General features: G+C 48.3%; 1 protein-coding gene across 1 annotated transcript; it reads left to right on the forward strand.

The window, feature by feature from the left end:
* The first annotated feature begins 3,545 nt into the window (after positions 1–3,545).
* Positions 3,546–21,959, forward strand: LOC144156796 (uncharacterized). Its single transcript, XM_077688395.1, has 6 exons — positions 3,546–3,618; positions 20,336–20,410; positions 20,918–21,097; positions 21,183–21,235; positions 21,324–21,546; positions 21,627–21,959. Exons 1-6 carry the CDS (start codon positions 3,546–3,548, stop codon positions 21,746–21,748), a joined length of 726 nt encoding a protein of 241 aa, XP_077544521.1. The 3' UTR covers positions 21,749–21,959.
* Positions 21,960–24,758: the final 2,799 nt, after the last annotated feature.

The following is a 24,758-nucleotide window of genomic DNA, read 5'->3' on the forward strand; positions in this document are numbered from 1 at the left end:
TCCCGCATATTCGGAGCTTGCCTCACTCATGTCTGTTCGTAAAAAGCTAGTTCGCACCAGGCCAAGGGTGTGCTGATTCAGGCCTGGGCCCACTGCCCGCAAGCAATCGGTGCTTGTGGCAACAGCACGCCAACGAGAACTCGCTCTGCGATCTCGCTCGCGGAGCAGTGAACGTTACGGCCCAAAAATGGTGAACTCAGTTCAGAAAACATCGGCCGCATACGAAAAAATCAACTTACAATAAAAAATACATGTACCCTCGGGGATTCGAACTTGCGACTTTCAAAACAAATCCCAGCGCCTCAGACCGCTAGGCCACGAGCCGGCGCCGGTCAGAGTTGTATGACCATTTACACTTTTATTTATTTTAAGCATTTTAAGTAGTGACTATTTGTTGTATATCACTCCTGCAGTACGTGTCCCCCAAACTTCCACAATATCTCACGTCTAGCAATTGCATTTCTTTGACGGAAAAGCGTTCGCAGATGTGCGGTCGTGCTGCTGACCGCTGTGCTTGTTTACCCAACGCAAAAAGTGCTTCCTGCTCCCTAGTTTTGCGCTGTACGGTAAAAGTTTCAGGTGATTTTATTTTCTTAGTACCTTTATTGACTTCGCTGACTCTTCTCCCGCCTTCAATTGGCCTTAGATTTTCCTACTAGCGTAAAGTCAGCGAAGCGTCGCATGTGCACTTGCGCAGCGCTTATGTGGAGCGACCCGGACTCTGAGTTTGACACAGTGTACAAACTAACAAAGTAAGGAAAGGCACATTCTTTCATTCACAAAGGTGTTGTGGCTTAGTTTCAATTGAGCGAGCGAATAGCGACGACCCGTCGGCGGCCGGCGGACGAAACGCTGGGCCGACTGACTCGATCGGTAGGTCCGCTGGTCGGCGAACCGTGCAGCAGCAGCCATTTTCCAGCTCATCTCCTGCTGACGTCACACGAAACGCCACAGAAAATGGGCGAGCGTAAAGAGAGGAGGACAGCATTTGCGAATTGATTTTTCTACTAAATAAATTCGCGTAAACGCGGCCAGAGTGGTCGAAACAATGCCTACGGACTCCGAACTACAATTTGCGCTAGTAATCCCGCAATGTTTACAAATCACTTCAGTGTCCCTTTAAAGGGACAATGCACAATGTGCGTTGGTGACGTGATATATGAGTAGATTAAACCGAAAACTTGGTTATCCCACCTAGCCAAGCGCATGCACGTCACAGAACAGTGGCGGGCATTCCGTTACCAGCCCCTTCGCTGCAACTCATTTCACGCGATGCAAATCCGATTTGATTGCTACAAACGAAGCAGTAACGTAACAAAATAGACGTTTACAACTGTGGTGCACGATCGGGACCTCAGCCCTAGTCGCCAAAGAGTGACGGCGCGCTGCCAACAGCATAAAAATTGAAGCAACGTTCTGGCTTTGCTTTTGTTCAGTTTTTCTGCCAAGTGCGATATGTAGACAGAGGATTTCATAAATTTCCCATCAACTGATTTCAGCAAACTTGGTATGCTCGTGTTGAGCGAAAAGCGAGCTACATTCTAGAACCTTTCTTTTTTTCATATGCCCAATGGACGATGCTATATGTACTACGTAGTGAAGTCTCACCGGAAATCGCTCTACGCACTACCGATATAGCGCCATCTATGGACGCTGTCAGAAGCACTCTTTTTTATGTTTTTATTGTTTTTACGTGGTCTCAAGCGTTCGGCCGGTCGACATGGCTGCTTGTCGTCGCTTTTGAACGATCAATGGATGGATCGACCCCCCCTGCGACAAATCACGGTAATAAAGCGTTAGTCTTGAATCGTGGGCCGGGCTGATGCACACGATCCGCGCCAGGGCCGTCAAGTTGGCGTGGCAACTTCCCGATCGCGCCGTCAACACGCCGCAGTGGTTCAAAGACGGCTTGCCCAGTCTGAAGGTAGGTATTTCTGGCCTCGTTGGTTTGTCCCGTAACGCTTGCTTTACTGATGTTGAAGTTGGACACCCGCGTCGACCACCGAGCTTATATTTCCGTCACCAGCCTTTCCACCCGATGCGCGAGCATGCATGCATGTCGCGTGGTTCCTTCAGCCGGCCGGAGCAACTGAACGGTGCGAACGCGTATTGGATATCTTCAGCACGTTTCCCCTCACTTTGTTAAATGTCGTTTCATGCATTGTTACAAGTGCGATAACGCATAAGGACAAGCACTTTTTTAATCAACAAGTGTGAAGCTAATAATAGGAGATGGGGAGAGTCAGTGATGATGCTTGTATCCGCTTTCTAGTGCCGTATAATTAGTGTACTGAATCTTTCTCAGGGCCAAAACATCGTTCCAGGTTGTAGTGAAAGTTGTGGAACAGACCAGGAAGGCACCAATGCCTTGTTTCTCTTTGAAGCAGCCTTGTATTTATGCATTGAGAACAAATTCGACCAGCTGCACACTTCACTGGTTCCGTATGTATTAGCATGGGCGTCTGCAGAATTTTATCTTGAGAGGGCAAATCCATTGTTTCGGGCAAGAATAGGGAGGGGGCATGGGGGAGGGTGCAAGTGCTGGGGGGGGGGGGGTAAGGGGGGGCAACATGTATATGTTCCCATTCATTGTGTAGTATGATTCTAATCTTGTGCATTGCTCTTTTGACTCAGAAGTACTGGTTTTATTTGGGTGGCAGTTCCTTTTTCCTAAAAAAATGTAGTTCTTACTGTAAACGGGACCAAACAGCAAAAAAAAGGAGATCAGTTCTAAGTGAGGAGGAAAAAGGCTCACGTTAATTTATAACAAAAACTACGACAGCTTCTGCATGCGGTGTGGTTCCTGTCGGGCTAACAGATTTGCAAAAAAATTGCACAACACTTCCCACGGTGTGGTCACATGCAGCCCTGCACCAACGGCATCTGGTCCCATTTTCTGTGACTGGCCATAAAAACTGGCTGCTTCAAAATAATAGTAAATTTCTTAGCCGCATTTACATTCAGGCAAAAAGTATTGTGCAGCCATTTAATGTAGTAATGGTTGGTATGGAAAATCGTGCTGAATAGGTTTTTCACGAAAGTTGGTTTCAAGAATTCAAATTGTGCCAGTAAGACAAAAATAACAATGAAAAAACATAATAAAGGTCCTGGGTTTTGCCATGTTTATTTTTGTGCTTTTTTTCTGTCTTTTATACAAGCAACATAGCCGTATTGCTAATTGTATTGCACCTTTGGTTTTACAGGTCACCCAGAAAGGACAACTTCAATTGAAGCTGAGGATGTGGTGTAATAAAAATTTACTTCATATTGTAAAACAATAGCAGTGTTGATGTCTTCTTGAAAGTGTAAGAAACAACAGCCTTTCTTGGACCTTTTGCATGCAGACTTATTTTTGGATAACTTGAAAACAATGTAAAATAGTTAACCCGTTTCTTCTTGTCTTCTTTTTCTTTTAGGGTAGGTGGTGCTTCTTTTCTTTCAGGTTGTTCTGAGTTGACTGTTTTTTATAATTGATTCAGTTATTTAAGCATTCTGGAGTAGACATACTCTCAGTACAATTGAGCTGACGTCGCCTGAAGTTTATCATGGGAAGCGTCACACGTGCACCCAGCTGCATGCTCACCATGGGCACGGACGAGTTGCAGGGTGTGAATGAAGGTAGCACAGAACTCTTTTATCAGCATGTAACCACCTAAGAGTCCACATACTTGAGCAAAATCATGGGCATCTTATGTGGCATAGAAATAATGGCAGTTGCTCTGCCAATTGGAAAACATACAATTCAAACAATGCAGATGCTAATCAATATATATTTCCTTCTGCTTAGAAATGGCCTCTTTCTGTATTTTATACTTTATAAATAACATAATGCTTGGCTGCAGCAGCTCTGATAAACTAGAAAATGTCAATAATGAAGAGATGGGCATTGCTTCCACATAATTTACATATTTTTTTTACCATTCGTGATGTGAAATTGCCTAGGGGAGTCTTTGGAGCTTGGTAAGAAACTGCTTCAATGCACAACGTAAACCGTGTTGGACAAACGGCACTGCTAGCATGTGACATGCACGTGAAAGAATGCAGGATAAAAGTTCTATACATGCATCTTCCGGTTTCCTTTTCCTGTGTCTGCATGTTGAAAGCGCCTTTATTTGCCAAAATAAGGGTGAGTGGGAGGAGGGATGTGAAACGTTTAAAGGTCACACTGCAAAAGAATGTGTCTTAAGAGTTTCGTAAACACTATGGATTAGCTGCTTTACATCAGAAGGGTTTCTTACCATCACGTTTAGCCCTGATGACTTCCTTGCACAGCTTAACAGCCATGCGGAAAAGCCAACTTTAACAGCTCAAGGCAAGGTGTACGAACGCATACGAGCTAAAAGCACAGGTGCGCGTTCCCCCGTTTGTACTCAAGAGTTCCTGTAGAACATACTTTAGTTAACTGCTGCGTAGTCAATTAAAACTGGTGTTTTGTGCGCTGCCGAAACCACATCGCGCTAAGAGGCACGGGGAAGCGTATTAGACATCTCACTCAGGGATCTCAGAATCTTATTAAGGCGAATAAAGCCGCCGTGGGCAGGCGCGTAGCCAGGATTTTTGTTCGCGGGGGGGCTAAGGTTGTTCTCGACACCCCCCCCCCTCCCCCCACCGAAAGAAAAAAAAAAGTGCGGCAGTTTTCAAGCGCCCTTAAAGGCTGTGAAGATAAAATACATGTTGGGTTCATTAGGAAGACTGTCGTTCATTAAAATGACTGTCTTGTCCCAATAACAACGATACCAGTTCTATCTCAAACTAATCAAAGGAATAATCGACCTAACAAATTAAATTAAACATTGGGCGTTCTGCTGCTGAGCATGAGGACGCGGGTTCGATTCCCGCTCGGGGGTTTATAAAGCGCGTTTCAGGTCTCTTATGCTAGTGACGTTGAATATTGCGGTTTTATTTTGCCGGTGCGCAGTTGTAAGCTCAAATTTTAAGTTCAAATCTCGCGCAGGTGATACTGGACGCGATGCACGCACGGGAACCTCGTCCGTGTGTACTTTGTGTCTACTGTGTGTACTTTGAGGAAAGAATGCCATCCACAATGAATCTGCGTAGGCTTTAAACATACATCTTTATTTCGTTGTTTTTGTGGAAACAAGCGAAGGAAATTAGCAAGTATTTTGTGCGTACACTCCTGTTACGTCCGTAGATTAGCGTCCACTGCAACGCTAATACAGCATATTGTGCATTGATATCGAGCGCAGGTGAATCCCTACATATGGGAACTAAGAATAATACGCACAAGAAGGTTTGTCCTACCAACGATAATTTCACACAAATTTCATCCCGAAACACGGCAAAATAGCAGCACTAAACCAGCACAACACCACTACCAGCACCAGGTTGCAAGACAGCTAGAAGATTTTGTACAGGATTTAAGCGCAGCTGTCCCGGCATTTTTCAAACATTCATGGCACCGCATCTGTGGAAAAGCCACTAGGGGAAGGTGGTGGGGCAACGGCAAAAATAATGCAGTTTTTAAAAGATGTATAAAAGAATAAATACAGTGCTATAAAGAATAAATACAGTGAAATAAATGTGTACCGAAAAGAATGTGCAAGTGGTGGAGTAGAAACAAGTAAAATGAGACACAACAAATGAAGCAAACATCGAAAACACGCAATCGAAAATAAAATAGATCCTAAGGCCTAAATGATTTTCTGCTTTGGGGAATGGGAAGAACTCCGACAGTTAGTTTTAAAGTATATACAGGTATATACAGTTTTAAAGTATACAGGTATATACAAAGCCATCGTGGCATATACAGAGCGGGAAGCTAGAGGACAAAGCCTAACCGGCGGGGAACCCTCGCGAAGCGATCGATGACATCAGAATGGCTGATGTTTACATCCCTGTGAGACTAGAGAAGAGCCAGGCCAACCAGCCTGTCCTCGGACATTGTCGAGCGCAGGTAGGTTTTGAGCCTTCTCAAACTGGAGAAGGACCTTTCTGCTGTGGCAGTTGTTAGCGGTAGCGTTACCAATATTTGCAGCAACTTATGGATGTTCGGGTAAAAAGTGCTGTCGCAGAGAGGAAGAGCACCAAGAGCAGCGCTTGGGCGTAAGCTCGACTCTGTTGCCTCCCACTTTGTCCACCAGAGCCTAAATTCACCCAGACACGCCCTCTAATCTACATCTTTGGTGAACGCAAGAATCAGTTCCTTTGCTTGCTTGAGGCGGACATCAAGCGCTGAAGGAACTGCTGCGGGGATCAGCACACTAAAGCTCTCTATTAACTGCCTGTGCGTCTCAAATCGCTGGTTTAGTTGAGACAGTATGAAATCAATGAAGGGTAGGTAGAGAGACTTGCGAAAGTAGTCCTCTGCGCTTTCCGCGGGAGCATTTCCACGATGTCGTTGGTGGCTGCTAAGCCTTGGCTTTACTATCTCCACATTGTGTTGTTCGCCACATTCTCCAGCCTTGGCGAATGCCTCCCCAAAGCAAGCCTCGGCATTTACTCGATAACCCTCAATAGTGCGTTGCACAACATCTATGTGTTCAATCGCCATGCACATGTCCGCGTTCTTTGCTTGGAGCTTCCTCGATAATGGCAGAGTCACTGCAAACACTTGCTCTGCGACATGGAGGCTCACAATGAATGACGGCGAAAGCAGTGCACACATGAGGTTGTTCGCCTGGGCTGCGTTCTCAGGGCTTCCTGTCGACTTAATTTCTTCTAGCGCCGCAACGACCGAGTCAAACAGACTAACGAAAGACAGAAGTGCATCATGTTTCTCTACCCAACGGGTCTCACACAAGCCAAGAAGTCGCGTTCGCCTACACCCCGAATGCATCTGAACAATCTGTTTGCTTAGCACGCTTGTTCGGCTTGGGGACTTTCTAAAGAATTTCGCAGTTTCCTTACCCGACCGAAGCAATTCCTAATATCTGCAACACAACAAGCAGAGCAAAGCACGAGGTTTAAACAGTGGCTTGCACAGTGCGTGTACAGCGCAGTCGGATACTTCTCGCGAACGGCGGCCTGCACTCCGTTTGCTTTCCCGGCCATCGAACTGGCGCCATCATACCCCTGCCCGCGAAGGTTGTTCATGTCAATACCGATGCTCACCAAAAATTTTACAATTTCTTCTGCGAGGTTCCGGCCGCTTTGGTCATGTATGGGAACAAAGCCCAAAAATACTTCCTCAACCTGGTTGCTTTGTTTGTCCAGGTAGCGGGCACATATTGTAAGTTGCTCAATCCCTGCAACATCGGTCGTCTCATCTGCGAGTACGGAGAAGCAACCAGCGTTGTTAATTTTTGAAACGATTTTGTCTCTGATGAGGGTGCCGCAGATCCCAACGACCTCATTCTGAATTGCTGGGCTTAAGTAGGAGGCATTGCCGGAGCAGCTCTCGATATGTTCTTTAAGGCATCGCCGCAACTACTCCGCATGCGCAGCAGGGCTCTAAAGTTACCCTCGTTCTCTGATGGGACAGTGCTTAGATCTAGTGGCCCGCTGTCATTGTGGCCACGAAGAGACAGGCCTTGCCTTCCACAAAAGATTATTGTGTCGATGATAGGTGCCAGTCGCTTCCGGTTTTCCTTGACCTGAAACTTCCTGGCGATATCGAGCTGTATGAAGTCGTCAGCTGCCGATTGGCTTTCTCGATGGTACCCCGTTTTCTGGTGGGAATCGAATATTTCGAGTGCATGTTTCCAGTCCGTGCAAGGTCTGGACACGAGCGCGCCAGCGGGCGCGTGCTTCCCTTTTCCAACTTCGGGGTGAGAAAAAATTGCACAAACACGGCAAAACGCGCCATCACACACAGCGGAATAACTCAGCCATGGGTACTTTTCAAGCCACGTCAGTTGAAATTTCCGCTTTTGTTTAGAGTCGCAGACGCTGTTGAAATCGTAGTTTCTACCAGGACGCCATGGGGATTTGAGCAGCTGGTGCCTTGTGACGTCGTCAATTTGGGTGCCACTTTGGTAGAGCCCAATGTCGAGCCTGCTGTACTCAATTCTCCCTTCGGTTTCTGAAATAGTTAATTAACTTGACACCTTTCTATTGCTGGGTGCCCAATAATAAAACTTACCTTGAGGAGGCCTCTGATCTACATGAATGCGTGTACCATCCTGCGCGGGGCGGTCATCCCCTTCTATTCTTGGTCGCGTTCCTGCATAAGGTATAGGAAGTCATGCCAAAGTTAAATATTGTATGCAGTATTCAAATACAAATGTAGCACAAAATAATAACGCGAATACTGCGGCGTTCGACGGGGCTCCTGCTTTAGGCACGTTGGAAGTTTGTAGTGAGATTTGATGAAGGGACTATAATGGGGTCTCACTATTCTGATTCTAAACATTACAGAAGCACGTATTCCTTAGCAGACGCGTGTGCTGTAGTGGTTCAGCCGAGTACACAGCGCAGGTGGTAAAGCTAAGCGATCAAGCACCACTTCACAGTGTTTGAGCTTGTGTACAGGGATCAGAAAAGCATTGCAGTTTTAATCAGTAATTCGGGAAATCAAACTGACCTTGGGCATCTCCTTGATTGACCGGAAAACGGGGGGCATTGGGATGCTGCGCAAAGCCAGCGTGAGTATCCGACGTGGGTCGATGCTTGAAAAGAGTCGGCGTTTCATTCCCCACTGGGAACCAAGAAAACATTTGTGAAGGCGCTGCACACTTTTCAAACGCTATAAACTACTGCATTCTAGCATGAAGCGAATTTCAGTGGCACGGGTAAGGTTGGCGACGATAGTGATGTTCAAACTGGAGGTTGATTTTAGGCTGATTAAGTTAAAACACGCGAAATCAGCTAATGGCGGGAAAGTTACATACCTACAAAAGACTTCGCCCGTTGGCTATTGTTTGTGAATTATTGAATGTAACCTATGAGCGTGAGGGTGCCTTGTTTGTAGTTCCTCTTCTTATGTGCCCCTGGTCTCTTTTTGCGCTGTGAAGCTTATGGATTACCAATGTACCAGAGAAATCATTTGGCTATTACACTATATGCAGCTGTAGATTAGGCACTCTCGCATCAGGGCGAGAGTGAGAGAGCCTGTAGTCTGTGGCGCGTTTTAGCCGACATTCATTTGTCACGCAGGACATGCACTGGCAAAACGATACTCTTTCGCCGGAAGCCTTCACAACAGCACTAAACAAGTTATGCATGTGTCGTTATTCTATCAATACAGTAAGTCAGCATACATAACTCAACAGTTACCCATACAAATTCGCTCCTCTTCCATTTTCACAGTAGTGGAAGGGCTCCGAATTTTGCGACTCTTCATGTACTGATAGTAACGCTGTCCTGGTAAATTCCTAAAAACCGTCTCAGACGTCATAACTACTAAACATTTAGGCATTCACATAATCGGTATTAGTGGTTTCTTCCCTGGACGTTACCTATTCGTTATATGACGGGCGTTTATTTCAATAATTTTGCAGCAGGAAAAGCGGAGTATTCAGTAATCGTGATAGTCACGGTGACTGCATATCTATTTCATCTATTTTGGTTATCAAGCGCAGTTAGGGTTACCAAACATCTTTCCCTAGTCCTATAGTTTTTGAAGTACAGAAACCTACGTGAATATTGGTGATCTGCGGCAAACAGTCAGATCTCGATATAACGAATCCCGTTGGGCCACCAGAAATCGTTGTTTCGAAATATCGTTGTAATGAAAAACTGGCGATTATAAGCCAGTGCTCAATGGGTCGCGGGTTCGATTCCCGGCGGCGGCATCCGCTTTTCAGATGCGGGCGAAAAGCAAAAACGCCAGTGTGTATGAGGTTTCAGCGCACGTTAAAGATCCGCAGGTGGTCAAAATTAATCCGGAGCCCTCCACTACAGTGCGTCTCATCGCCTGCTTGCGTCGGTGCGTTAAAACCTACAATCAATCGATCAATCAAAGAAACCTAGGAATGAAAACGACATACGTGAGCAGTAGACGCGTGTGCAGACAGCAAACTCTCAAATTAAAATGTTGGGGTCACTTCAAAGCTAATTCGTTTGAAGACACCAGTTATTTTCTCGCGCGTGCAGCACGCGCGACCCATTAGGATTGCCTCTACATATTTCACCTTGAGCAATACCTCATCGGGTACGTCATTACACCGAGCAATGAAAGTGCGGAATTTGCTCATGTGCACTAAGACATCAATGTTCGACACGATGTTATTTCCTGTGTTGGGTGAACCACTGTCGCCTTCCTTCGCGTCGTCATCGTCGCTATAGTTGCATTAATCTTTAGATCACACACTAACTTCACAGAAAAATCAGGTACTCCAAGGGAATACCTGCCCGCACACGAGATTAGCGTCAAGAAAGACCGACCGGCGACCGTCACCCAACACAAGAGAGAAAAGAGGAAAACGCGACTAGGCCTGCTAGGCTACTGCACATTAAACCACAGTTCTGTCGCGGCGCTAGCTGGCGGCACTGGACATTGTGGTGATAGCTACTGCACTCAGGGAAGGCACGGAGAAACGGCGGATTCTCTTTCACGCGGGAGTGGCGACGCTGTTACTTTGAGCCGAATTCGTAATACTGATGTTTATCGATTATATTAAGGAAAATAAATGACGTGCATTTTACTGAAATATAGGCTATATAAAATTCATATTTTTGAAACATTTTTACATTGAAAGTATGAGCCGTCTGGCGGGTATTCTTAAAATATTCAAAAATTTGAGAAATTTGTTAATGTGGGGTTCGTATATAGTAATGAGATTTGGCTGTAGTTATCTGATAAAGCGGAGCCCTTGCCGGCACAATTTGCAAGAATAAATCCTCCCGTTAACTAGATAACAACGACACTTCAAAATTACTATGAACTCGCGTAAACATCATGAAGTCAACATGCATATATTTCAGAATATTTGTGCACATTGCCAGCCACCGCAACTCCGCAAGACATCAATTACAATGTAAAGTTAGATCAGTTGAAGAAATTGACTTACAGGTCGAGGCCTCGCTTGTACGTTGACGCTTTGACGATGAGCTGTCCCAAAACTCGGACAGGCGTTTCTGTTTTTTAGACATATTGCTGTTGTTGCGTCTGGCGAGCATCGGCACTGCCTTTTTATAGCACCGTTCCCTAGGCTCTTAGGCCAGGGATAAACGCAGCAAAACAAAGTTACCCAATCACAAGAGTGAAAATGCCTCTTTCTGCAAAACCATCCTCGGGAGGGGTTCCGCCATACGGGGATGTGGGGACCGCGTGGTACAGCCAACACGGGCACGGCACCCTTGCCGGTTCGTAAGAAACGGGGGAGAGAGGGGTGACACACACAAGGAACATGGGCATCTTTTATTGCGTGCTTAATCCGCAAAACCTCCGCGAATTTTACCCGCGCTCGACTCACTTCCAGCTAAAGCACCCATTTGCTGAATACATTGACCTATCGCTGTTCTGTCGCCTGGGAGAGCTAATTGTCCACTTATTGCAGAAGTCTACCGGTGCCTGTGCTGCAAGCAGGGCTGCATAGACAGGGGAACATTACCTCGACCCTTTGGAGAATTTGTCACGGCGCTCTTCAGCAATCAATGACAGGCGTCCCTCTATTCCCCGACTCCAGTCTCCAGACAACTCCCTGCTTCCCCCTCAAAAGCGTGACGCGCCAATCTTCTTCGCTGAGATGAAGCCTCCCGCTTCCCTTCACGGCATTTCCGGTGGCACGTAGCGTCGCCGAGGTGTGGTATTGAGTAAGGGCACAATATATTACAAGCGGGGAAAAAGCAAAATGACGCCCAGACAAGCCCATCTCCCGATGACCTCCCCGCGTCTGCCTTACGTGTACGCCGAAGCGGCAAGCAAGACGATATCCCGAATTCCCAGAAAGAAATGCCTTCTTGTAGCCCACAAAACCGTGTCAACACTGCGATAGCCCGCCGAAAGAAAAAGCGCGAGGTGCTATTTACGAAATTCCTTTGGGCGGTGCCATGACATTTACAGCGGTGAAACGCAAAACTTCCCGGAATGACTCCGCCGGCACCAAAATGACGTCCTGATGTCAAACAGCGCAGCCCATTAGCTTAACACTGCGAAACATACGACCACTGCGTATACTTCGGAAGGGCGCAGGTGACTGACACCGAGAAAAATTATTTCCATGCATTCTCCTCGAGCCATGGCAAGTATACAAGCAAGTCGGGGAGAGATGAATACCAGTTCAAGAGAACTACTATTCAGCTCTCCCCAACTCGCTTGTATACGTGCCATGGCTCGAGGAGAATGCATGCTAATGGGCTGTGCTGTTTGACATCAGGACGTCATATTGGTGCCGGCGGAGTCATTACTTCTCTTAGTTCGGCCCCCTCCAAGTCCACGCCCGACTTTCGATGCACCATGGGGAGAAAAAAATTAAAAAGAGCATTTTCTATATAACTGCCTTTTATGGCCAAATTTAGTCAGTTCTGATAAAGGGAACCTATGAAGCTTCGAAAAGGTATTTGGTTGGGGTATATTTATTTGTTTTCATTTATGTTGTGACCCGACCACACAGTTTTCTGTACAAGACATTCACCTTACAAAAAAAAACGTGTGGCTTTGGCGTCCCTTGCGCTGAGCGTTGGTAGGGCTGAGCTGACCCGAGGGGACCGTCGCCTGTGGCTGCACCTCTCCGCAATTATTTTGATTGCTGTGCTTCGTTATTTGTAAGCCCATGCGTCAGATATGCGTTTAGACGCGAATTCCCCTAATGTTCGCACGTACGAAGCAACAACGTCAGTTCGAAGGATATGCGCCTTTGTTCCCAGGTGATCTGCCGATCACCGGCCGGAAAAATTTCGGGGGGGGGGCTGAAGCCCGATCAGCCCTCCCCCCCCCCCCCCCTGGCTACGCCACTGGCCGTGGGATATTATTTAGAGAGTTGGCGATACCCAGGAATAGACAGCTTGAAACTACTATAGATACATACTTGATTACGCAAAACTCAAAAGTAAAATAAAAAAATGACGCGGGCGGCCCGACACAACATATGATATGTTGATCAACACCGTATGTTATGCACCGGATGCCCGCGTAATTTCTGTTCCTGCCTCGAATAAATGCTCAAACTAAACGGCCCTGTGGGCAGTCATAATCTATTTCACGCCCATGACTACAGCGCAAACTTTGCTGTGGCCGAAACCAGGTACGCAGGTACTTTGCCGTTCGTACGAAGGTCGCGTCAGCCCGCCACCAAGCAAGCTCGGGAGTTTCTGACAGAGCCTCATAGATGGCGCTATATGGGTAGTGCGTATAGCAATTTCCGGTGGGGCTCCACTACGTAGTACATATAGCATCGTCCATGCTCAATAGATAAATCTGTCACTTGTAGTAAAACTTCAACTGCGATTTTCTCAGCTTCACTTTCCCACTGGCGATGCGCCTTGTCGCGCGACGAAAAGCGACGTCGCAAAGCGACGAGCCGGCCGTCGCTTTTCGGCGTTTTGCGACGGCGGAGCAGATCGCTCTCGGTCCGAATTCCCTTCGCCTCTTTCACAACCCCACTGCGCATGCGCAATCCCCTAGCGGCCAAGTCCCCAAGCAGTCCGGTAGTGGCAGCAGACGACATTCCCCACAGCTCCCGCACAAGCGGGAAGGGGTCGTGGTTGTATTTACATCGTTTGATTTTTTGTGTGTGCTCGTTGTGCGCGGAACAATGCCCACAACTTGTGCTGCGTTCCGCTGTAACTCGGAGTGCCGAAAAGGGAACGGTGTCGGCTTCTATCGCTTCCCGTCGGCCGCACGCGATCGGCTACGGCGGCTTGCGTCGCTCGCGTCGGCTCGGGTGATGGGAACTTTGGGCTTAGCATCCTGGCGGATATTTGATCGCCGCTATCTGTGCAACTGCGAATGACAATCCGCAACACAACTTTTCACTACACTATCATCCCCTTTCTCGCATGAGGAACTAAGCTATAACTGCCGTTTGAGCGATCGGTGACCGAGACATCTGCGTAGCCTGTTTCGATGATTCCGCGCAGGTATCGCCATCTCTGGGCCGCTCGGCGCACCGCGCGCCGCGGCGACCGGTCAGCGTAGGCTTGCATCGCGGCAGATGTCTGATCGCCGCTTTTAAAATAAGCCCTGACAACAATCCTTAGCACAATTTTTCACCACACTAACACCTACTTTCTCGCATGTGGAACTTCTTTTTAGCAATCAGATTGATTCAGAAGAGCAGCGACAAGCGCGGTTGCTACCGTGGTCTGCACCGGTTCGAGCCCCTGAGTGTACCGAGCTGGCAGGCTCGGCCGGCGTGTGCGCGGACTGTTTCCGAAGGCAGAAAACGCTTCACGATTGCTTTCTTTATCCATTTCTTGCGAACAAACGCGCAGAATCTACAAATTCAGCTCAGCGATCATCGTAGTTGACCATGGAGCAGAAGCAGTGGGCGGAGCGACGCCGACGACGCATCTCATGCGCGCATCGGGCCGTCTCAAATTCACGCGTACGACTAGTCGGGGCGACAGTCGTAACGATCAGTCGCATGCGAATCGCGTGTACCAATCGTACATGTGTCCAGCGCTTAAAGGCATTTTGCGAACTGCCGGCCTTTGTTGAGCTGGCGATCGCACTTCATGCCAGACGACGGTACTGCTCGCTCTGCTACTCGGACGGCACACGGATCTGTCCGAGATTTCTCTGCCAGCCCTCATTCAGTGATAAGAAGCCGCCTGGTATCATGTGATGACCAGGGGCTGTCATCTTAAGGCGTTATAACACCAACACAGAAGAAAAACTTCGGCTGCTCCTCGCCGTAATGTGGGATTGCCGTGCATACAACGAGAACGCAGCCGGAGGAAACGCCGGCAAACCCTACCGCCTCAACTTCCGCTAGGCACGCTAGGTGGCAGCACACCGCAATGAAAAAGGCGGATTCCCAACGTTACTAGAATCGTGGCCTCCGCGATTTGCTGCCGGCGGCGCGCCGTTGCTCCGGCCGTCCCAATCGCCCGGAGAGAGCGTAAGTTGAAAAGGGGGCGTGGCCGCGTATGCGGCCGCACCGCGGCGCGCGCAGCCGAGGGTTGGAACGAAAGCCATGTATGCTGGAACGCTCATCGAAATGGCTTTTCGTCAACTTTCGCGCTTCCTATCGCAATAAAAAGAAAGCATAGCCGATTTTATGGGTGCAAAGCGGCTCATTGAACCTGAAAATGCATTTATTTTAGCTGCGATTGCAGCAATGCGACTGATTTAACATGGGCTGTGCCGCTTTATGCCCTCGACGCACTGACAATATTCGCTACCACCGATGGGAAATTTCTGGCGCCGAAATAACGTTCGGTTCGCTAAAATGTCATTATTTTTTCGGGTATTTCTTATCCCAGCTTACGTATTTTATATAGTCTGCATGGATAATGCAGTTCAATAGGGCGTGGGGCGCGGTCGCGTCGTACCCACGAGAGATGGCTGTGCTCTTATCTAGCCTTCGAATTAATGCCTGTTTGGCAGAAAAGCACCCGTCTTATTTTTAGAATTAACGCGTTTAAGGAGATTACGTTGAGCGATAGCCTCAAGGATGCGGCAATCTGCTCTACACATGCGCGTTAAGCAAGTAATGGTTTCAATTTCAGTCGCAACAAATTTAAAAAACTTAGTCAGGTGCACTCTGCTTTCATTGTATTCTTAAACGTATTTCGGTGGCCACAGGCAAACCCATTTTTCCTGTTTTGGAATGAATACCCGGCACATTTAAATTTTCAATTACTGATTTCAAAGCACGTCTATGTGCTAAGCAATGATGACAGCTTTCATGTTTGTTTTGGACATTAGCCACTTATGTACACACTAAAAGTTGGAAACCAAATGTGTACTGCACACTCGTTCAAGAGCTGCATAGTTTATTAAACAGTTATTTACAAACTATATTGCACTTACATTCACAAATATACACTTTCAAGGCATCTGCATGTCTTCAAAAACGGAACAGTTCACACACGAACTGTTCCGTTGCGATGCAGGGGCTTGGGCTCCAGTTTTATGCGGTACGCGGCTTTGTCCGTGACAGTTGCACCAACATTGGCAAGCAGTGGCTGAAAAAAAAGCGTAAAAGTCAAACGATGGTTTATGCCGAGATTTCGGCAAAAAAAAATCCATATTTTGCACCAACGCCAGTTGCATTGAATCCTTTAATTAAAGTCGGATGCGGCGCTTCAATGAATGCTATTCGGGATATTCGAAAGCTATTCGAAGCTTTTTCTTAGCCCATCGCTGTCGTTTTTCTCGATCACACGTATCTAGATCACGCTCCAGCCTGCGAGCAACGAGTGCTCGCAGGCTGGAGCGCCGAAAGCTTCACAATATTTTGCACGCCATTTCAGCAGTGTAATATTCAGGTCAGCCTTTACAGCTGCTTACATGCGCGGGTTCTTCAAATGACTTACAACACGCCGCAAATAGCTGCATGCCGCGAACAACGAATATAAATATCTTGTCGTAAATAAAAAAAAGCATGGGCAAAATCATATAATCAATAGGCTGCATAACACGTGTTCCGTGAACAAGGCTTCAAACACGAAATATACAAAAATTAAATTTCTAAAAATAACTGCCGAAAATCAAACATGGCACCTGTATAAAAATGCAATCACTGCGCTTGATTGTTGTCCATAACCCACCCTACGCGGAAATAAAAATATAACGGCTGTTCCAGCAGGCAGGCACCCGATAATTCGCTCGCCGAAAAGTTCTCGTCCCCGAATGTCCCCGCACCAAATGTCATGCACTGATCACAGCGCGATTAACTTTTCACGGCACAGTGACATACCTGGGTTTCAGTGCTGTTCCTCGAAGCTCCTAAACAAGCGGACTTCATGACCTGGTCGTTCGGTTGGTCAGCTTAACAAAAATAAAGCTGCAACACAGTTCTGCGTGATCCCGGCAGCGAAGAAACGCAGCAACAAAGGCTCCGCAAAGCCGTCCAGGGGAGCCGGTGCAAGCTTCCCAACCATCGGCTAACACCGCCATCTCGCGGCGCGTTCCGGCGTTAGCCGCATTACATCACGGCCTCCGCGATCGGCTTCCGGCGGCGCGCCGTTGCTCCGGCCGTCCCAATCGCCCGGAGAGAGCGTAAGTTGAAAAGGGGGCGTGGCCGCGTTTTTCGCCGCACCGCGGCGCGCGGAGCCGATGGTTGAAACGAAAGGCGTGCATGCTGCAGCGCTCCTCGAAATGGCGTTTCGCCAGCTTTCGCGCTTTGTATCTGAATAAAAACAAAGCATACCTGATGTCATGGATGCAAAGCGACACATAGAACCTGATAATGCATTTATTTTAGCTAGGATTGCAGCTATGCGACTTCTTTAATATGTGCCGCATGACGCCATCGATGCACGGACAATATTCGCTGCTGCCAATAGAAAATTTCTTGCGCTTAAATAACGTTCAGTTCGCTTTATAACGTACTTAACGCGTTATAACGTATAACGTGCTTTATATAATCTGCATGGTCAATGCAGTTTATTAGAGCGTCATACCCGTGACGAATGGCTGTGCTTTTATCTATCCTTTGAATTAACGGCTGTTGGGTAGGCGGACCCATCCTTTTTTTTTTTTGAGGATTAACACGTTTAAGCAGTGTTACCCTGAGCGATAGCCTCAAGGATGCGGCAATCTGTTTTACACATGCGGGTTAAGCAAGTTACGGTTTCAATTTCAGTCGCAATAAATAAAAAACGTGAAGTCAGATGTACCCCGATTTCATTGTATTCTTAAACGTAATTTTGCCTATTTTGGAATGAATAGCCAAGACATTTAAATTTTCAATTACTGATTTCGAAGCACATGTCCATGTGTTAAGCAATTATGACAGCTTTCGTGTTTGCTTTGGACAATATCCACTTGTATGTACACACTAAAAGTTGGGAACCAAATCTGTACTTAACGCTCGTCCAAGAGCTGCATAGTTTATTGAACGTCTATTTACAAACTACACTGCACTTATATTTACAAATGTACGCTTTCAAGGCATCGATGCCTTGAAAGCATACATTTCTGGTCTGCTTGTCTCGACTGACAGAATAATTTACACATGAAGCACTTTGCGATGCAGGGGCTTGGAAACCAGATTTTTTTTTTTTGCTGAATACAGCGTTGTTCGTGGCAGTTGCACCAACAATGGCAAGCAGTGACCTCACAATCACTATGGACAGAGCGGTGGCAGCATGTTCATCATCCCTTGCTCTGCACGTGAACAGAGGACAACGTTTTAGATGAGGCAAAATCATTGCTTTGTACGCACAAGCGCAGCACGCGCTTTATCAGTATTGAAGATAAAAAGAAGCTGCAGCTGTTTTCAAAGTGGCCCGTTCTTCCTCCATGACAATATCGTAGACTTGTCCGTATGAAAAAAAAATGCTGGCGACAACAGTGTTTGCTAAATCATTTTAGTTTGACAGCACAACCTACATAAAAATTGCGCCCACCTCCCCGCGAATAACCAGTAGGCTGCATAGCAGGTGTACCCTGAACGAGGTATCGATTGATTGGGGGTTTAACGCGCCGACGCAACGAAGGCGATGAGGCGCGCCGTAGTGGAGGGCTCTGGATTAATTTTGACCACCTGGGGATCTTTATCGTGCGCCGAAATCTCGTACACACGGGCGTTTTTGCTTTTCGCCTCCATCAGAAAAGCGGCCGCCGCGGCCGGGAATCGAACCCGCGACCTCGTGCTCAGCAGCGCAACGCCTTAGCCACTGAGCTACCGCGGCGGGTCTGAACGAGGTATCAAACAAAAATATAGAAATGGTCGATTTCTAAAACTAACTGGCAAAAATCAAACACGGCGTCAATATAAAAATGCAATGACTGCTCTCGATTGTTGTCCATAACCCACCCTACGCGGAAAAAAATACAACAGCTGTTCCAACAAGCAAGCAACCGATAAATCTGTCGCCGAAAAGTTTCCGCACCCAAATGTCCGCGCACCGGAATGTCCGCACCGAAACGTCCTGCTCCGAAATGTCCTGCACCGATCAAATCAAGCCCAACAAGCAAAACGCGATTAACTTTTCGCCGTACATTGACATATCTTGGTTTCCGTGCTATTCCTCGAAGCTTCTGAGACAAGCGGACTTCATGACCTGATCGTTTGGTTGGTCAGCTCAGCAAAACAAAGCTTCAGCACAGTTACGCGAATTCCGGCAGCGAAGACACGCAGCAACTCAGGCCCCGCAAAGCCGTAGAGAGGAGTGGGTGCGAGCTGCGAACCATCGGCTAACACCGCCACCTCGCGGCGCGTTGCGGAGTTAGCCAAATTACAGGTTTTTGCTGGGGGACGCGCCGAATGGGACGGCCGGAGCAACGGCGCGCCGCCGGCAGCCGATCGCGGAGGCCGTGATTACATGTTTTTGCTGGGGGACGTGCCGAATGGGACGGCCGGAGCAACGGCGCGCCGCCGGACGCCGATCGCGGAGGCCATGCTAGAATAAACTCAGTTTGAAAGCTCCGCCGGAGAGGCGGGCCGCGTGGCGGTCGCGAGAACTAGCGGCGCTGCAGTCAAGTCTTGCTCCTCGCTTGCTCCTCGCGGGAACTTGCTCGGCAAGACGTCGGCGAGGGGGATCTACCTCCTCGCCGTAGGAGTGTCTTTGAGCCGGCGAGCGCACGCGGGATGCGAGCTGCGGGGGGGAGTTGAAGCTCGGGAAGCGAGGCGAGAGGACGTGCCTAGCGACCTCCTTCCTTCGAGGATCGGGCAAAAAGGAGGGCGACAATGGCTGCCATCGGCGTCCCAGCGAGGCAAACGCGAGCGCGCTGAGGCGCCCCCGGAGATGACTGTTGTCGCGGTGAGTCGAACCTCTCGATTCCCTTAAATTGCCCGGGCGAGGAACTAGATCCTCGCCGTCAACCAGTTAGCCTTCATGCTCTTTGAATGTTTATTATTCGGTAATAAATGTCAATGAGCGAAAACACTGGTTGCTTCCTTTGTTCCGTCGAGCCACGGCCCGCCGCGGCTGGCGCGGTACAGCGCGCAGCCGCGGGGTGGGGGCAGATAGCTTGCCAGCTGGGCGAAACGAGAAGACAAAGACTGATTAGTGTCTCTCTTCGCCGGTTTCGCTATTGCAGGGAAAAGTAAACCAATCTACTTTACCCCTCTTCTATCACCCCACAATATATATATGTAAATGAAATCATATTGAAAATTTATTGTACCTCAAACTGGTACAAACTGCAAAATATATGCATGCTTGCTTGACAAACAGGAATTGCGAAGAAATAAGCTTTTCGTAATAGCTTTTAATTTTATGTTTGCACGGATGTTCAAGGACCTTTTTCATTTTTTTAGTTGTCCAGGCGCTGGAAGCCCAAAAGGAGAACCATCCACCTGGTCATAATCATCCTGGTGAGGCCTGTCAATTTGGCCCTTTTGTGTTCCCCTAACCATTTTTCTGATATTACTTGTAGGCCCCTTTCCTGAGAATCACTGGGAGGAGGAGGAGCCTTCAGTTAGACCAGCAGCAGCACTTTGTGCCAGCAGTGGTACGTTTGCTTTAACAGTTGTAGTGAGACTGGCACAAGTGTGTGATATTCAAATACAAACTTAAGGATCGCCCTGGTGCAGTACTTTCACGTTATAAATTGCAGCTTGCTTGGTGACAGTTATAATTTAGGTTGCAAGATTTATTTAAGATGAGCGTAAATAAGGTCCATTAAACTGCGGCTGTGTACCGTTCAGTTGATTTAATATGAAGTGACTCAGGTTTTTTTTTGCTTTTGACAAAATTTAACGCTCCCATGGAGAGCTAGAGATGTGTGTTTCGCTTTAATGAACTGAGTTTTAGTAGTTCCACTATGGTAAATAAGAAAGTTGACTGTGGAAAACACTGCTTGTCCGTACTTTACGTGAATTGGGATTGTCTTTAAGCTATTTTTGATTAATATCCGGGTATTCCTGAGGAAGTTTGAAGTTGCAAGTTCATTACTGTTGTGCTCTCGTCCAGTGTTTTATTCAAATGCTCAGTTCAAGTGCTAGCACTTGTGTTTCAGGGCCCAGTGCACAAGAGGTGCGCCTGCCTGCACTTACAGCAGCTGAAGCCGGCACCAGTCATGCCTGTCCACGAGAGGTGCAGAGCACGCCTGCACCTGCTGCACCCACACCCGTCCACAATGCCCTGACCAGAAGCGGTGCTGCCACAGCAGCGCCCGTGGACGAGCCACGGGCTACAGGTAAATTTTGGCTAGTGAGGCGTGCCTACACCCTAAACTTCTTAAAATTTTACTAAGGATGCTTACGACCAAACCATTTTTTCAGTGGATCCTCAGGTGGCTGGGCATGCCCCTTTCAGTGACATCGGAGGTGGCAGGGTAAGCTTGCAATAGTTTCATATTGATTTTGGAATCACAATTTATTCAATGGTAATCATGTTTTGCTTTCATACTGTTTCTCCCACAGTACCATGTGAAGGTGGGCCTTATTATAGGCATTCGGCAGGCGGAAAAGGTTTTCGCTAACAAGAAGCCAGCCCTGGTGGCCAAAGACATGGCCCAGGCGATTTGGGGTAGGGAGGGCCTCACGGAGCGCACGTATGGTGGAAAGTTGGCCCCGAAAGATTTGAAGAAAGACGGGGCTGTGGCTCGCAAGCAGCTGAGCCCGGAAAAGGTGGCTGCAATCATTGGTAAGTAGCACTTTTTTGTGTGGGCTTGTGCGTGTTTACATGCAAATGGGGGCCTGATGATGCTTTTTATTTTTTTAAAGAAACAGTGACGCACTGGGGTGCACAGACAGGCTTGCCTGTGAAGGATACGGTACACAACATCGGCACCATCCTTTCGCAGAAGATACAAGACCTGCGCAAAAGCTTCAAGAAGAAGCTCTAACCTCAGCACAGAAGCCGTGAGGTTCACTCAACTTGTACTCGACTTCACTCAACTTGTGCGCGAACTACATGATGCAACTGTAAATAAACTGTGCAACCCGTAAACCTGTGAGCAAGACTGTTTTTTGTGTACCTGCTGTGAAGTGGGACCACTTTAAAGCGGGACCGCTTTAAAGTGGGACCACTTTAAAGTGGGACTGCTTTGAAGTGGGATATCGAACAGGGACCACTTGCCATGTGGGACCACTTGCCAATTGGGACCACTTTAAAGTGGGACCGCTTTGAAGTGGGATATCGAACAGGGACCACTTGCCAAGTGGGACCACTTGCCAAGTGGTCCCTGTTCGATATCCCACTTTAAAGTGGTCCCACTTCAAATTTTCGTCTGGGAAGGGGGTGTTATAAGATGAGGTCGACTTATTACTGTCTACTAAGGACTTCTTCTCACAGGATGTTTTGTGTTTTATGAAAGTGTTGGTGTAGTGCGCTGAACTGGACACATGTTGGAAGTGTTGTGCGAGCGTGTCAGCCTGGTCTTTCAGTGTGTCCCCTGTAGTACTAACCAGGGGCAGGCTGTGTGTCTGTTGTCCTTTTAGTTTATGTATTCGTGTCCATACTTTTCGCGTGTCAGTGTAGGAGTTGATGGAAGTGAGGAAGGTGCGCCAACTTTCCCTTTTCGCCTCACGGCGCACTCGCTTCCCAAAAGCCTTGGCCCGTTTAAACGAAATGAGATTATCTGATGTGGGGTACCGGCGAAGGACACCCCACGCCTTGTTCTGGGCCTCTCGCGCCCGCCTGCAGTCCTCATTCCACCACGGCCTCCTCTGGTTGCGCGGGGCACCAGAGGCGTGGGGTATGGACTTTTCGGCGGCGTCGAGGATGTGCGCTGTGACGAGTTGGGCGGCTTCCTCCACGTGTAGGTGTTTTATGGATGTGTGGTGTAGTTGAGATGTTTGTGTGAATGTGCTCCAGTTTGCTTTTGATTCATTAAACCTTTTATGGGAAGATGGACTGCATGGGCCTTTACCTATATATGCTAGAGAAGTGGGGAAATGGTCACTACCATATGGGTCAGTGCCCACGCCCCACTCAAGATATGCAAAGAGAATTGCAGAACCAATAGCCAAGTCGAGATGTGAGTATGTATTATGTCCTAAGTTATGGTATGTAGGCTGCTTTTTGTTGAAAAGGCATGCTCCTGAAGATGTAAGAAATTTCTCTATCAGGCGACCTCGGGCATCCGTTCTGGAGGAGCCCCAAAGAGAGTTGTGTGCATTAAGGTCGCCTGTTAGGATGTACGGTTCGGGCAGCTGGTCGACCAGCGCCTCGAAGTCAGAGCTGGAAAGTGCATAATCAGGACGAATGTAAATTGAGCATACCGTTACCAACCTATTAAAAATTATTGTGCGTATTGCTACAGCCTCAAGGACGGTGTTGAGAGTGATAGGATGGCATGCTAGGGATTTTCGGGCTATTATGGCTACACCGCCCGAAGAATGTGTGCAGCCAACCCTATCCTTTCTGAATACCATGTACCTATTTAAGAAATTTGTGTGATTGGGATTCAAATGCGTCTCCTGAAGACACATCACACTTGGCTGGTTTGAATGCAATATCTCATGGACATCATCAAGATTTTTAATGAGGCCTCTACAGTTCCATTGAGTAATATTTTCTCTTCCCATTATGGAGATTTAGAAGCTACTGAAGTCTGTGTGTATGTGTGTTCATGTGTCTTTCGGGGCTGTTACTCTAGGATTTGGCTTTTTGGGCCTTTCTGCTGCTGGCTTGGGCGTCGGAGGCCGCTCCTTGCGCTGCGTTGCAGGCAGGAACGGCCCGACATCCATCTCGCCGTCGGATGTCCGAGGGGTGCCCGACGGACCGGGCCCCCCGGACTTGGCCCCCCCTCGGGAGCCCTTCGTTTGAGCCGCCACCGCCGAGGGCGTCCGGGGCACCAGAGGTGGCACGGGCGGTGCGGTGACGGTGGGAGCCGGTGCGGGGCCCGTGGTGTCCATCACCTCGGTACCCTCCAACGGACTGGAGGACGGGGAGACAGAGGTGGGAGCGGCACCGGTCCCGACAGAAGTGGTTTGCACCACAACCGCTGCTGCCTCAGCAAGTGGCGTGGTGCCGGGTTGGGCTGCGTGAGGCAACCCAGCGGGGGGCGGGGGCGGGACCAAGTCCGACTCGCGGTACTGGGTCCCCGCAGAAACCAGACGCCGCTCCGCCCCCCGGCGAGCTGCGTCGGCGTACCTCCCCAGAGGGAAAGAGGCGAACCTCTTCCGCGCCTCTGGGAAGTGATGTTCTCAGTTACTTTGACATTGATGATTTTCTTTTCTTGTTGGAATTTCTCACATTTGCGGGAGTACGCCGCGTGCGATCCCCCGCAGTTAACACAAGTGAAGGTGGTGGAGTTGCAGTTATCTGTCGGGTGGTCCTGTGCGGCGCATTTCGCACAGGTCGTTTTGCCGCGGCAAGAGTTGGTACCGTGCCCGAACCGCTGGCATTTGAAGCAGCGGCGCGGGTTTGGTATGTACGGTCGGACTGGACATCGTATGAAGCCTGCATTGACCGACTCGGGGAGCGTTGAGCAGTCAAATGTCAAGATCAAGTGTTTCGTACGAATTTCGGTGTCATTTCGACGCATGATTATCCTTCGCACTGCCGTCACGCCCTGATCTCGAAGGCCATCGAGCAGATCTGTCTCTGTTTCGTTCATCAGGTCAGGATCGGAGATGACGCCCTGGGAACTGTTCAGCGTGCGGTGGGGTGTGATCTTTATGTCTGTATCTACGATGCGGGTTTGTTTGAGGAGGTTGATAGATTGCTGCCTGTTGTTAATTTCGACCAGGATTTCCCCTGTTCTGAGTTTCTTGGCTTTGTAGGATTTCCCTACAATGCCCTCAAGGAACTTGGAGATGAGAAAAACAGACTGTGCAGTGACGGGCTTTGACTTGTCAAGAGATTCCATTATTAGAAAGCGGGAAAAATTGTCAGGTTTTGGAAATGTC

Source organism: Haemaphysalis longicornis, unplaced genomic scaffold (genome assembly GCF_048455015.1).
Source record: "Haemaphysalis longicornis isolate Haplotype H1 unplaced genomic scaffold, Haemaphysalis longicornis Haplotype H1 scaffold_1, whole genome shotgun sequence".
Lineage (NCBI taxonomy): Eukaryota > Metazoa > Arthropoda > Arachnida > Ixodida > Ixodidae > Haemaphysalis > Haemaphysalis longicornis.